Raw genomic sequence first — 14,452 nt, forward strand, 5'->3', positions numbered from 1 at the left:
ACTACTTAGAGCTTTACCACCTGGAGCAAAAGAAACAATTTAATTATGCAGAGGTGACCCCATGTATTAGTGCTATTGATTATGGTGATCACAGTTTCCAATTCAAGTTTGGTAAGATGGTTTGTATTTAAGAGACAGTGGATGAGACCAAATGTTTAAAATTTGGAAGCACCTGCTATTTTATATATATAGATGAAAAATGGAAAAGAAAATTGAGTTGCTGTTTTAAACAATTCAACTTTTCTGAACTCAAATACAGTTGTCTTAATTTTGTGTGTTTTCCCCACGGTTCTGTAAACTAGCCTTTATCTAAAAGTTCAACTGTAGGCTTTAAAAGTCCTTAGGCCTGGAAGGACCAGAGGTCCAGTCCCTTACTCTGCTTAAATATTAAATTATAGTCAATCCTGAGGGGAACAATAGTAAACACGTGACCATCTATCTCATTTCACTTTTATTCCTCGTCTACCATCAGGATCAGCAAGATCTTGCAAAAAGTTTCGCAAGATCCTATGTACAATGAAGTTGCTTAACATCACAAGCGAATGATTCTTGGGAGGGCTGGGTTTCTGGAGTCATTGTTTAACCGGCGGTGGGAAGGGCGGCCTTGCTCTGACGCTTTCCCGAGCAGGCGGGCATCCCAGTGCCGGGAAACCGCCAGGAGCTGGCCCAAGGGGGCGCGGGGTGGGTGTCCCGGCCCCTGCGAGGAGAGGGGCCTGGCGGCCGCTGGGATGCCCAGTCCTGTCACAACCAACCCCTTTCTCTTTTCTTCTTCCAGGCCGGCGCCGGGGACCTCTGCCGCCAGGGCTGGAGGCCGCCTGGGCATCTGCAGGGGCGGCGCCCGGGGCTTGACTGACGGAGCGCCCGCCCCGCGGCTGCGGCTGCCTCCTCACGCGCCTGCGCACTTGCGCACCGGGCCCGAGCGCTCGAGCGTCCTTCCCTCCCTCGCGCGCCTGCGCGCCGGCTGAGAGGAACCCGGCGTCTCCGCCTCGCCAGGCGGGCGGACGCGCGCGCGCCCGCGGTCAGAAGGCGGGCCGCGCGCGCCGGTGGGAAGCGTCCGGCTGCCACAGCGCCAGCTCCGTCCTACTCGCTGCCGTCCGGGGCCCGCTCGCCCCTCCTCCCCACTCCCCCGCCCGCCGCCGCCCGGGCGCATGCGCTGCCTGAGCGCGAGGGTCGGCTTCGGGTGTGTGGTGGCGGCAGAGCGGAGCTGCGAGCCCGGAGAGTCAGAACCTGGGGGAGAGGGATGGTCTCTGCACGGGGAGGAGCCGGAGGAGCCGCCGCCGCTGCCGACGCCACCGCCGCAGCCGCCGCCGCCGCCGCCTCGGCGCCCGCCTCCCGGCGCTGACGGGCTCACACGAAGCCGGCGAGGGAGAACCCGCACCAGCGGTCGCCGGCACACCGCCCAGCATGGTCCGAGAAACCAGGCACCTCTGGGTGGGCAACTTACCGGAGAATGTGCGGGAAGAGAAGATCATCGAGCATTTCAAACGGTGAGTGACACGAGGCCCGGGCGCCGCTGCCCGCTCCGGCCCGTTGCCGGCCCCTCCTCGTGCGCGGAACTGGTGAGGGGACCCGGGCCAGACCCACGGACGGGCGCGGGGTCGCGCGGATGCCTGGCCGTCTCGGCCGGCGTCGGGCCTCGGCGGAGCGGGCGCGGCTGCTGCTGCTGCTGCTGCTGCTCTCCCTTCCCAATAAGGAGGAGGCTGTCGCTCGGCCTCCGCGAAGCCGGCGCTGGGAAGGTGCCCTCCCGCTGGCGAGGCGGCGGCGGGACGCGTCCTTGCGAGTCGCTGTCCCGGCTCCGAGGGGCCGGCCGGGTCGGGCCCGGGACCCTGCCCACCCGCCCGCCCGCCCGTCCCTCACGGCCGACTCCGGAGTTCGGCAGCAAGTCCCGCTCCCCAGCTCGGACGCTCGGAAACGTCAGACCTGGAGAGGGTTTTGTGCGAAAGGGCAGGTTCTACAAAAATAAGTGTGGGTAGGTGATGTCGGAGCATCTTGGAACTGCGAAGACGCCGGGTTCTAGGGGCCTCGTGGAAGGGGTGCCGTGCACGGTGGTTGTGTGGCGGGCTTGGGGAGAGGACGGTGCCTGCACAGGAGCTGGTGCGCCCGTTTCGGCGCTTTCGCCTCCTTTCAGCTCTGGGTCCCTGGAGGAGGAGGCGGGTGAGGACGAGGGCGTGCAGCGGCGGCAGGTCCGCCTCTCGCGGGCAGGTCCCCGCCTCGCAGGCGCTCGGGAGCCCGGGACCCCCGCTTCCGCGGCCGCCGGCGGCACCCCGGGGGAGCCGCCTTTGAAGGAACGTTTTTCCCTCCCACCCAGAATTCACTAATGAATGGCTAGGAAATGCAAGCCTTTTACAATGAGAAGATGTGGCTTAAAAAAAAAAAAAACCCCAAAAAAACACCAAACCGACTTGCTAGAATATTTTTTGTGTCTATGGAATGTTGGAATAAGTGTTGTGCTTGACACCTCTTAGTTGTTCCGTAGTATCTAGCGCCCGTCTTTGTGAAATACACGCGTGCCGTAAGCCTTCAGTATAAAACGCCGAAAGGACGATGTGCTTACACTTGGTGCACACGGAGGAGGACTGCAGCACATCTGTGCTTGTCCTCCCCAAATGGCTGTTGATTCCGAGACTCAAGACCCCGAAAGGTTTTCAGTCTGTTTTACTCGCCATTCCTCTTACTGTCTAGTAGTCCGTGAAGGGGATTATGGAGCGCCCTTATTAGTGAGTCACCCTGGGAAAAATAGATTGCGGGAGCAGCCTGCCGAAGGAAATGGAAGCGGCGGCGGCCGGGCTCCGCTGTCTTTTAAATGGAGGACCATTGATTCTGTTGATGGTTGCTGTTACCGGGGTGTTCAAGCTTCGCCTCCGGAGCGCGCGTCTGCGCGTGTCCGCGTGTGAAAAGGAGCCGGGCATAGTGAGGCCATTCATAACCTGCTGTCCGCGGCAGGACTGGGGGAGGCGCGCTTCCAGGGACTCTCCGGGTGTTTACTACGCCGTGCTGGGAGACCGGGCGAGGGGGAGGCCGCTAGCGAAAGCTCGCCTCTGACCCCAGCGATCGTGGAGATGCCCCGGGCTCAGTCGAGAAGCAGATGGGAACTTTCCCTGGAGCTGCTCCGCCCCTGGCTTCCCCACCCTTCACTGTTCTGGTCGAAAAATAATCTAGGTGCAGATGATTGGAGTGGAAAACCCACTTAACGTGGCCACTTTATCTCTTTGTGGACGTTCTCTCTGCCTGGGAAATTTGTATGCACCGACGTGCAAACACGTGCCTTGCAGCATTCACTTCGCAGTGTTGTGTGGCCAGAGGTGTCATTTTGCATTATGCAGATTCTGGAGACATGGCATGCCTATCGCGGGGAGTTTGACCCCTCTGCAAGAGGAGATGTTAGGGAGAGGAAAGAGGAAATCGTCCAGGGGAATTTTGGAAGGTTTTAACTGGACGGTGCTGCGGTCCGGCTTGTGTGAATGACTTTCTAAAATGGCGGCCAGGACCCACTTTATGTGGGAATCAGCCGAGCGGATCTCAGAATGCACAGCGGGAGGAGGGGGCAGAGGAGGCGAGCTGCCTTGAAAAGCGGCGGTCTGGAGGAACGTTACTGTATTAAAGAGGGATTAGCTGGCACATTGCTCACGACTGCACTTAAAGGAGTATTTTACCTTTTGCAGAGCTAAAGCAGATGCTACTGATAAAAGCAGATTATCTTAAAACTAAGCAGACCGTGTGTTCCTGAAACTCCTTTGTTTTAAAAGCGAGTTAAAAGTGTTTGAGTAGATAGTACAGAGTGTAACCCCGACACTGGGATTTCCAGTTCCCATCCTCCCCTTCCCACCTCCACCCCCAACAGGTAATCTCTATTTCTGCTTTCTTGTTTATACTTAGACAAGAACAAGAAATGTTTTTGCTGATCCAGCTGTGGAGCTAAATGGACCTTGTTTGGAGGAATTCATGGCCTTTTGTCTCTGTTGTAGAAAATGTTTTGTAAAACGTGTGATTGTTACTGGGAGGGCAACTAAATCTGAATAATTTAAGTGAAGGGGATAAAAATGTACTTGTACCAGAATGATAGCTGTGCAAGAAAATTTAAGGATAGCCACTTTTGGTGTCTTCTAGAAATCTGAATGAGAAAAAACATGCAATACCTAAATTAAAGCTGAGGCTATATTGCCTACTTTTACCCTTTTCCCCAGTTGATTACAACATTAACTAATAACTGTTTTACAGGATTAAGAGGTGTACACTGGGAATACATTATTTAAAACGTTTTCAAAATGAATATTCTCATAACGGTGATTAGGCCTTTGTAGTATTTGGATTAAAAAAAAAAAAAGGTTAAACCAGACAGCTTTGGGAGCAGGGGCAGCTTAGAGGCATTTTGGGGTTAGGGTCGGGGTGGAAGGTCAGAGCCAATTTTTTTTTTTACTATTTATATTTTGATTTGTGTTTTTGGTAGGAAATAGATTGAGGGAAGGATGCTGATTTGGCTTTTCCATCTGTGCCAGAGAAAAACCAAACCTTTAAAACATAATCAGAGTATTTTCAAAATTTGGCTTTACCTTCTTGCAATAAGAATGCATCTATTGTGTTCACTACCTTTACAGCTTTCAGTATGCCAGTTGAAAAAATTAAATGACAACTATTTCTGAATCAGATTTTATTTAACAAAGATCCATTTCAGCGACTGGATTTGCACAATAGAGAAAGTCCTTTCCTTTGTATGTTAGCTGGGTTTAAGGGGGAAGGGAGGAGTTATACAACAATTGCTTGCTGTCTTTTAGTTGTCAGAGGGAGAGAGGTGTGTGCAAAGGGGACTCCCTGTATTAGAATGAGTAAATGAATAGAACCCTCCAAAGAATACAAAATTGTCTATATTTTATTTTCAGATTTTAGTAAATCACATATTTAGGTTCTTCCCATACATTCCCCAGGTTAGAGAATAGGTTAAAGATTATGCAGAGGTTGAGCAAGGTAGCAGCTTGTGTAAAATTTTGTCAAAGAATGAGACCCATTTAAAAAAATGTATTTTGTTATTGCTAATTTTCATTGTCTTATCTCAGTGGTTTTCCTGAGTTTAAATACTTGGAATATACCTTATATGTTACATGTATTTGGATATCTTTACTTTTGGAACACAGTATAAAATATTATGGAAGAGTTTCCTTGTTCTTACATACTCTATAACCAGAGATATTTTTAGACTTAAATAAAATTGACTCATAGTAGCCTACACCATTGCCACATCATTTCTTTTGAGCCCAGTCAGTTTCTATGTTTTGAAACCTCTGGTTTTGAATGTTATAATTTTGAATGTTTTCATGGTAGGCTTTTGTATACTTTAACAATAAAATAAAAAAAAATCAGTTATCTTGAAAAATAGCATTAAAAATTAATACAGATGCTTGAAATGTTATTTTATTTCCTGAGTAGAATGCCTCTGGCAAGCAGTTTGGAGGAAAACATAGGGCTCAGTGCCAGAAAGAATGATGGTGTTTGACTTTTGTGTAGTGGCCACCTTTTCCCAGCTACCTTCATTGTGGACTCTTGATTGTTCCACCATTGTATTGTTTGGTACGCTTATGAAGAAATTTCAAGCTTGATTTATGAAACATTTTTAATCCTGCAAGCTAATGCTTTGGGAATACTTATTTAGAAATTGTAAAGATAGCAGTATTGTAAAAGTTCTTTCAAATATTCCAAGTCTCACTTTCCCCTTCTTTTGAAATATTGCTTACATTAAAAAAAGTTTACAATATTTTGTGAAAACTAGTATATTTAATTGGAGACTATATATTTCTCTGCTTTTACTTTTAAGAAAGAATCTGTAGTGTTTGGTCTGTAGTTAACTAGTACATAGTATTTAGAGTAAACATTGTAGTCAGAAAATATCTTCAGTTTTATTAAAACTGGGCTCCTAATTTTCATCATTGGATTATTTGGAATAAAAGTTCAGCACCTTGAAACAGACACATAACCTGGTGAACAAGGAGACTAAATACAATAACATTTTTCTATAATTAAATTTCTAATTTTTAAATTACTAACTTTTACTTTTATTTGTTTTCTTTATTTTTGTGTTTAATTATTATTTTCCTTATAGCTACTCATAATTTGAATGAAAATAGCATACACTATTGTGGGAACCAATTAGAATGTTTTAATCATTTTATTAGAAACCATATACATTTTGTGTGATATCTAGCTAGTTTTAGTTTGTGGAAATATGCTTTGAAGTATTTTCTTGGCGTAATTTGAAAGTATTGCAATATTCAGATTTTCCCTTCTACATGTGTCTCTGTCTGCCAAGTTGAAAATTATAAACATATAAAAAATCTCACAATGGAATGTCTATAAAACTGTAACTTAAATGTAGTGAATTTTTAGACTTGATTACTTAAGATTTCATTTTGAGTGTAGAGATGAGTTTAAATCTAGCATATTTGAGGTATTTATTATATAACAAACTGCTCCAGTTCTTTAAGTTAAGGAATATTTGTGGGAAAATTCAAAGGGGAAACAGTTATTGTTTGTCCTATATACCTGGTGCTAGGTTTTTAGTCCAGCATTAAACTCTAGGAGTATGTGTACCAGTATGTCTTTGTGTCTATGTATTAGATGCTGAGTTTGGGTTACTTGAGAACATTGACAAATGAAATGAAGATTTTTCTCATTATACGTTATATTGACTTTGTTACATTTCTATCCTGTTTACACACACTACATATGCTTTTACATATAATACATTTATAGGTTCTTAAATAGATTCTAAGTGATTTTTTTAAAACCATCACCCATTATTTTATTCCTTTGATTTAAAAATTAGGACATTTGTACTTTTCTTTAAAACATTTTGTGTTTTACAAAACTACATTTGGCATATAGTGATTTGTGTCCTTTATAAGTCAATAATTTGGTAGGTGGTAGATTTTTTTTTTGGTCTCAACCATTAATTTTTACAAATTATGCTGTCTACAGTAAAGGCTGTTTTGCATCCAATATTTTAAAATTCACCTTGGATTAAAATAAAGATGAAGAAGTTTATCACTTTATTTTCTCAAAGGATGTTATAATCTACAATGAAAATTATTTATATTTAGACCAGAATTTAGGAGGAGATACTTAAAACTTGGATAGGAAAATATTATATCATTATTTTCACTGACTTGTTATCAGAATTTGGTATTTCCTTTTATTACAAGATAGTAATATTATGGTAGTACCAACATGGTAGATAGTATGAATAGTACCTGTAATTTCATTATTAACACAAATCCAGATGTATTTTCATATTTCACATTACAGTTGTTGCAATCTCATTTATGCTCATCACAACTTAGAAATTACAGTAATTTTTAAATCTGCTGCTAGATACTTTAATGCATTAATAAAGATGCACATACATATATTACTATGTGACTGATATTTGCTGTAGATACATTTTAAAAATTCTATCTCAGAGAATTCACAAACGTAGAAAAAAATAAATGAATTCCGTGTACCCATCATTTAGCCCCAACAACTGTCAGCCATGGCTGATCCTTTTATGAGAACGAAATAAAGCAAAGAAGGGGATAGAAAGTAATGGGGATAGGGGTGATGAGGAAGGCTTCTTTGAAAAGATGGCATTTGCTACCCCAGAATAAAGGCCTCTTCACACTTATAGACCCACTTCTTTCCTTCCTGCGTTATTTTTTCTCCATTTAACATTAATTTTGAAATAGTTTAGGAATAGTATAAAAATTTTCCACATCCCCTTCACCCAAATTTCCCATTGCTAACATTTTTGTTACATTTGCTTCATTACTCTGTCTTGTTTTCTTCCGGCATGGTGTCCTATTACCCTTAAAATTTCTAACGTATACATTCCCAAAATAAGGACCCTCTTCTGCGTTGCACTATAGAGTCTTCCCAGTCAAGAAATCAGCATTGCCACAACATTGCTACCCAATCCATAGACCCCTTTGACATGATGCCAAACATTCCAACAATGTCTCTTTTTCCTTTTGGGTCTAGGATCCTAGCTAGTACCACGTGTTGCCTTTGGTTGTTGTGTTTTATCAGTCTGGACAGTATTTCATTCTTACCCTGATTCTCATGCATGTGCCTGATAGTCTTAAAGAGCATTGGTCTTTCATTCTGCAGGATGACCCTCCACCTGGGTCTGTCTAGTATTACCTCATGACTAGATCAGGTCATGCATTCTTGGCAAGAATACCACAAAGAGTATCATATAAGGAGGCAAACTATATTGATACATCCTACTGCTGGTGACTTGAACTTTGATCACTTCGTCAAGTTTGTGTCTTCATCATTTCCCCCTTCAATTTGATTAGCATTTTATGGGGAGATATATTAATATTACACCGATAGTCTCTTCCATCATCAAACCTACACCCACCAGCATTCATTGATAACTCTTGCCTTATTTATCTATTATTGCCAGATGATTGTCTATTATTGTTACTCCTTCTACATTTATTCTATTGTAGATAAGAAATCTCACGGTTTATATTTTTTCTTTAAAAAAATTGTCTTTAATCCTCACCCAAGGATATATTTTTATTGATTTTGGAGAGAGAGGAAGGGAGAGAGAGAGAAACATTGATTGGCTGTCTCCTGCACATGCCTCAACTTGTATCAAACCTACAATCTGGGCCTGTGCCCTGACTAGGAGTCAAACCCGCGACCCTTTGGTGCACCGGATAATGTTCCAACCAATAAGCCACATCAGCCAGGGCTCTTTTTTCTTTTCTTTCTTTTTAAAAATTTAAAAAACAAGGATATGTTTTTATTGATTTTGGAGAGAGAGGAAGGGAGAGAGAGAAATATCAACTTGTTTGTTTCATGCATCCATGCACTCATTGCTTCTTGTATGTGCCTTGACCTGAGATTGAACCCTCAACCTTAGCATATCAGGATGATGCTCTAACCCAGAGATTCTCAACCTGTGGGTTGCGACCCCTTGGGGGTCGAACAACCCTTTCACAGGGGCCACCAAAGACCATAGGAAAACACATATATAATTACATATTGTTTTTGTGATTAATCACTATGCTTTAATTATGTTCAATTTATAACAATGAAAATACATCCTGTATATCAGATATTTACATGACGATTCATAACAGTAGCAAAATTACAGTGATGAAGTAGCAACGAAAATAATGTTATGGGTGGGGGTCACCACAACATGAGGAACTGTACTAAAGGGTCCCGGCATGAGGACGGTTGAGAACCACTGCTCTAACCAGTTGAGCTATCCATTCAGGGAGATTTCTAATTTTTTCAGTGCGCTTTAGTCCAGGCCTTATTTTGCATTGCAGACCATCCTAGATTTAAACAGTGGGAGGGAGCTTCTTCAGACTGGCTGCTGTTTCCCCATCATTGTTTAAGCATTTCTCTCTCTCTCTTTTTTTTATTTTATTTATTTATTTATTTATTTTTATTATTAGTTAAGGTATTACAAATGTGTCCTCATCCCCCCCATTAACCCCCAACCTCCCCCCCACACACAAACTCATGCTCCCATCCCCCCGTTGTCCATGTCCATTGGTTTGGCTTATATACATGTATACAAGTCCTTCGGTTGATCTCTTCCCCTTACCCCCACCCTCCCCTACTTTCCTTCTGGGGATTGATAGCCTGATCGCTGTTTCTCAGTCTTTGAGTCTGTCCCTTTTCATCAGTCTATGTTGTTCTCTATAGTCCACAAATGAGTGAGATCATGTGGTATTTATCTTTCTCTGACTGGCTTATTTCACTTAGCATAATGCTCTCCAGTTCCATTCATGCTGTTGCAAAAGGCAAGAATTCCTTTTTTTTTACCGCAGCATAGTATTCCATTGTGTATATGTACCACAGTTTTCTAATCCACTCATCTGCTGATGGGCACTTAGGCTGTTTCCAAATCTTAGCTATGGTGAATTGTGCTGCTATGAACATAGGGGTGCATATATCCTTTCTGATTGGCGTTTCTGGTTTCTTGGGATATATTCCTAGTAGTGGGATCACTGGGTCAAATGGGAGTTCCACTTTTAGTCTTCTGAGGTAGCTCCATACTGTTCTCCACAGTGGCTGCACCAGTCTGCATTCCCACCAGCAGTGCAGAAGGGTTCCTTTTTCTCCACATCCTCTCCAACACTTGTTGTTTGTTGATTTGTTGATGATAGCCATTCTGACAGGTGTGAGATGATAACGCATTGTCGTTTTGATTTGCATCTCTCGTATAATTAGTGACTTTGAGCAGGTTTTCATATGTCTTTCGGCCTTCTGTATGTCCTCTTTCGAAAAGTGTCTATCTAGGTCTGTTGCCTATTTTTTTATTGGATTGTTTATCTTCCTTTTGTTAAGTTTCATGAGATCCCTGTAAATGTTGGAAATTAAACCCTTATCGGTGGTATCATTGGCAAATATGTTCTCCCATGTAGTGGGTCTTCTTGTTGTTTTGTTGATGGTTTCCTTAAAAAAAACATTTTTATTAATTTCAGAGAGGAGTGGAGAGGGAGAGATAGAAACATCAATGATGAGAGAATCATTGATCGGCTGCCTCCCACACATTCCCCCACTGTGGACCCAGCCCTCAATGCCAGCAGGTGCTCAGACTGAGAATTGAATGGTGACCTCTTGGTTCATTGGCTGGGCTAAGCATTTCTTTATTTATGGCACAACATAGGCTCATATTGTGCTTTCCCTGCCCCACTACTGGACTCAGCAGTTTTTGTAAGTCCTGGTTCCTTTTATTGTAGGATGGTATTTACAAACCAAAATCTGGGTGCTCAGTTTACTCATTGCTACAAAGCTAAGATGTGTGGACACATGATATACATGTACCTCTATGTCATATATTTAAAAACTCAAGGTTCACACGTTTCAATACATGAAGAGTCTCTATAACTTCCTCATTTCCATGTGTGTAAATCCCTTCTTTGAGAATTCTGACTCCCATTATTCTCATTGTATTTACTCATTTGCTCAATCAATTATGTTCTCAGTGTAACTAACATCCCAACCATTCTGCCTCCCCCACCTCTGAGCACATTGTCCTGCTGCCTCTGTATCCAATCCCCTCCCTCTCAATGACTCTTATTTGGAAACCAACATTTTGGGGAGGGAGGGCAGACAAGGAAAAAGGAAAGGAAGGTGAGACGAAGTGATTTGCATGTTTTTGTTTTTAATTTTTTCTCTCATAGGAGACAACTTGCGAATAAATGATCACTTGCCTCTGGTGAAATTTTTTAAGCAGATTAGAGCTACCCCACTCTTAGAATTTTAGTTTTGCTTCTACTTCTACCACTGACACAACAGTGATGTGAGCTTGATTACTGGATCATTGTGATCGTTATATGCTGAGTCACATAGAAGAGAGGAGGTAGAGAGAAGGGAGTTTGTTTCTTAGGAATAATATTAGGAATCATCATTGCTCCATTTATTTAGGTTTCAGTTACTCACTTTGTGTGGTATCTTAGCAAAATTTTGCCCTGGCGCTATCTTCCCCCAAACCTTACTGATCTCAACCTTATTTTTTAAAAAATACGTTTTTTACATTGATTTGAGAGGAAGGGAGAGGAAGAGAGAGAGAGAAACATCAATGATGAGAGAAAAATCATTGATTGGCTGCCTCCTGCATGCTGCATCCCCATTGGGCATTGAGACCTCAACCTGGGCATCATGCCCTGGCCGAGAATCGAACTGTGACCTCCTGGTTCATAGGTTGATCGATGTTCAACCACTGACCCATACTGGCTGGGCTATTTCTTCTTCTTTTTTTTAAATTTACTTTTTATATGGACAGATAATGTATTAGTTTCAGTTACACAATATAATGATTCAATATTATATATATTGCAAAGTGATCTTTTTTTAAATATTATTTTTTATTGTTTTCAGAGAGGAAAGGAGAGGGATAGAGAGAAACATCAATGATGAGAGGGAATCATTGACCAGCTGCCTCCTGCACGCCCCCACTGGGGATTGAGCCTGCAACCCAGGCATGTGCTCTTGACCAGAATTGAACCTGGGACCTTTTAGTCCACAGGCTGATGCTCTATCCACTAAGCCAAACCAACTAGGGCCATACATCTATATACTACAGGCCCAGTGCAGGTATTTGTGCACTGGTGGGGTCCCTCGGCCTGGTCTGCAGGGATAGAGCGCAAACCAACTCTCCAACATCCCGTAAGGGGTCCTGGATTGTGAGAGGGCGGTTCTCGGGTGACACACCCCGGAATTGGGCTCCCTCCTCTCTGGTTCCGGTTCCATTACTTGAGAATCGCAACTTCCAAGTCACTGCAGCTCGGTAGCTCCTGCATTGAGCATCTGCCCCCTGGTGGTCAGTGCACATCATAGCTACCAGTTGGATAGTCGCTTAGGCTTTTATATATATATACTAGAGGCCCGGTGCACAAAAATTTGTGCACTCGGGGGAGAGGGGGGTCCCTCAGCCCGGCCTGTGCCCTCTCGCAGTCTGGGACCCCTCGGGAGATAACGACATGCTGGCTTAGGCCTGCTCCCGGGTGGCAGAGGGCAGGCCTAATCCCTAGGTGCAGCCCCTGGTCGGGCTCAGAGCAGGGCCAATTGGGGAGTTGGGGTGCCGCCCACTGTCATGCACAGAGCAGGGCGGATCGGGAGGTTGCGATGCCACCCTCAGTCATGCTCAGGGTAGGGCCGATTGGGGGGTTGGGGCACCGCCCGCTGTCAAGGCAGGGTCGATGGGGAGGTTGTGGCGCCACCCTCTGTCACGCACAGAGCAGGGCCAATCGGGGTTGGGGCGCTGCCCCCCTGTCACTCACAGAGCAGGGCCCATCAGGGGGGTTGGGGCTCCATACCCTGTCACGCACAGAGCAGGGCGGATCAGGGGGTTGGGGTGCCACACTCTCACACTCAGGGCAGGGCCGATGGGGAGGTTATGGCTCTACCCCGTCACACACAGAGCAGGGCCTGTGTGTGTGTGGGGAGGCTTGTGGTGCTGCACCCTGTCAGACACAAAGCAGGGCCGATCAGGGGGTTGGGGCACCGCACCCTGTCACACACAGAGCCGCAGGGCTATCAGGGGGTTGGGGAGCTCCCCCCTATCAGGCACAGAGCAGGGCTGATCAGGAGGTTGGGGCGCCTTCCCCTGTCATGAACAGAGCAGGGCGGATAGGGAGGTTGTGGCCCCGCCCCCTGTCACACACAGAGCTGCAGGGTGATCAGGGGGTTTGGGCGCTGCCCCCTGTCATGCTGATCCCGGTGCTGGGAGGTCTCTCAGCTGCTGATCCTGGTGCTGGGAGGCATATTACCCTTTTACTATATAGGATAGAGGCCTGGTGCACGGTTGGGGGCTGGCTGGTTTGCCCTGAAAGGTGTCCTGGATCAGGGTGGGTGTCCCCACTGGGGTGCCTGGCCAGCCTGGGTGAGGGGATGATGGCTGTTTGCAGCTGGTCACACACCCTTCAGGGTGGGGGTCCCCACTGGGGTGCCTGGCCAGTCTGGGTGAGGGGCTGAGGGCTGTTTTCAGGCTGGCGGGTGACTGAAGCTCCCAATTGCTCCTTTCTTTTCTTTCTTTCTTTTTTTTTTTTAAATTCTGGGCCAGCTTTAGCTCTGGCTCCAGCTCTGAGGTCTCTGCTGCTGAAAGCAGGTATCTGGTTTGTTTGGGTTCTATAATTGAAACTCTGTATCAACTCCAGCTCTGAGATCCCTGTGGGCTGAAAGCAGGTTTCTGGGGTTTTGTTTAGCTTCTGTATTTGTAAGAATGTTTCAAACTGCAAGCTCAGAGGCTGGCAAGGCAGGCGGGGAAGGTTGGTTTCCTCCATCACTGTAGCAAGCAAGCCTCATGTTAGTTTCAAGCTGCCTGGTTGCCGGCCGCCATCTTGGCTGGCAGTTAATTTGCATATTGCCCTGATTAGCCAATGGGAAGGGTAGCGGTTGTACGCTAATTACCATGTTTCTCTTTTATTAGATAGGACTAGAGACCTGTTGCACAAAGAGATTCGTGCAGTAGGCCTTCCCTTTTCCTGGCTGCCGGCACAGGTTTTCCTCTGGCACCCAGGACCCAGGCCTTTGCTCCGGCCGGAACTGCCTTCAGTCTTCCCTCTTCACTGCTCCGGCTCGCCTTCAGTCTTCCCTCCGCCACTTGGAGCCTATGTATGCAAATTAACCGCCATCTTTGTTGGTGGTTAATTAGCATATCGTGCTGATTAGCCAATGGGAGGTGTAGCGAAGGTATGGTCAATTACCATGTTTGTCTATTATTAGATAGGATACGAGTGGCCCAGTGCACAAATTTGTGCATATTGAAAGGAAATTAATTAGAAGAAATATTTTAATATTGCTATTTGCCCTTTCTCTATAATAGAAGTGTCAACCATATTCACAATTGACAATGATAGATCGAAACACACGCGTGCGATTGACGCCAGTGAGAGCTTTATGTGTATCGTGCATGCATGAGTCAACTTAGCCAAGATATAGAATAAACTTGCTT

The 14,452-nt window shown here is 45.3% G+C and overlaps 1 protein-coding gene across 5 annotated transcripts in view; it reads left to right on the plus strand.

Annotated features, from left to right (window-relative positions):
• Nucleotides 1-1,014: 1,014 nt before the first annotated feature.
• SPEN (spen family transcriptional repressor) overlaps nucleotides 1,015-14,452 on the plus strand; it is a 90,601-nt gene continuing 77,163 nt past the window's right edge. For 2 of the 5 annotated variants that reach the window (XR_004974014.1, XM_036349246.1), the window contains exon 1: nucleotides 1,022-1,487. Coding sequence is in view for 4 of the 5 variants with exons in the window: in XM_036349246.1 (XP_036205139.1) it covers nucleotides 1,405-1,487 (83 nt within the window). In the remaining variant the exon portion in view is untranslated. Of the gene's footprint in view, nucleotides 1,488-14,452 lie in introns of all 5 variants that reach the window. The other 3 variants (XM_036349249.1, XM_036349250.1, XM_036349248.1) reach the window with 3 other exon arrangements.

This window comes from Myotis myotis, unplaced genomic scaffold, assembly GCF_014108235.1.
Source record: "Myotis myotis isolate mMyoMyo1 unplaced genomic scaffold, mMyoMyo1.p scaffold_m19_p_2, whole genome shotgun sequence".
Taxonomy (NCBI): Eukaryota; Metazoa; Chordata; class Mammalia; order Chiroptera; family Vespertilionidae; genus Myotis; species Myotis myotis.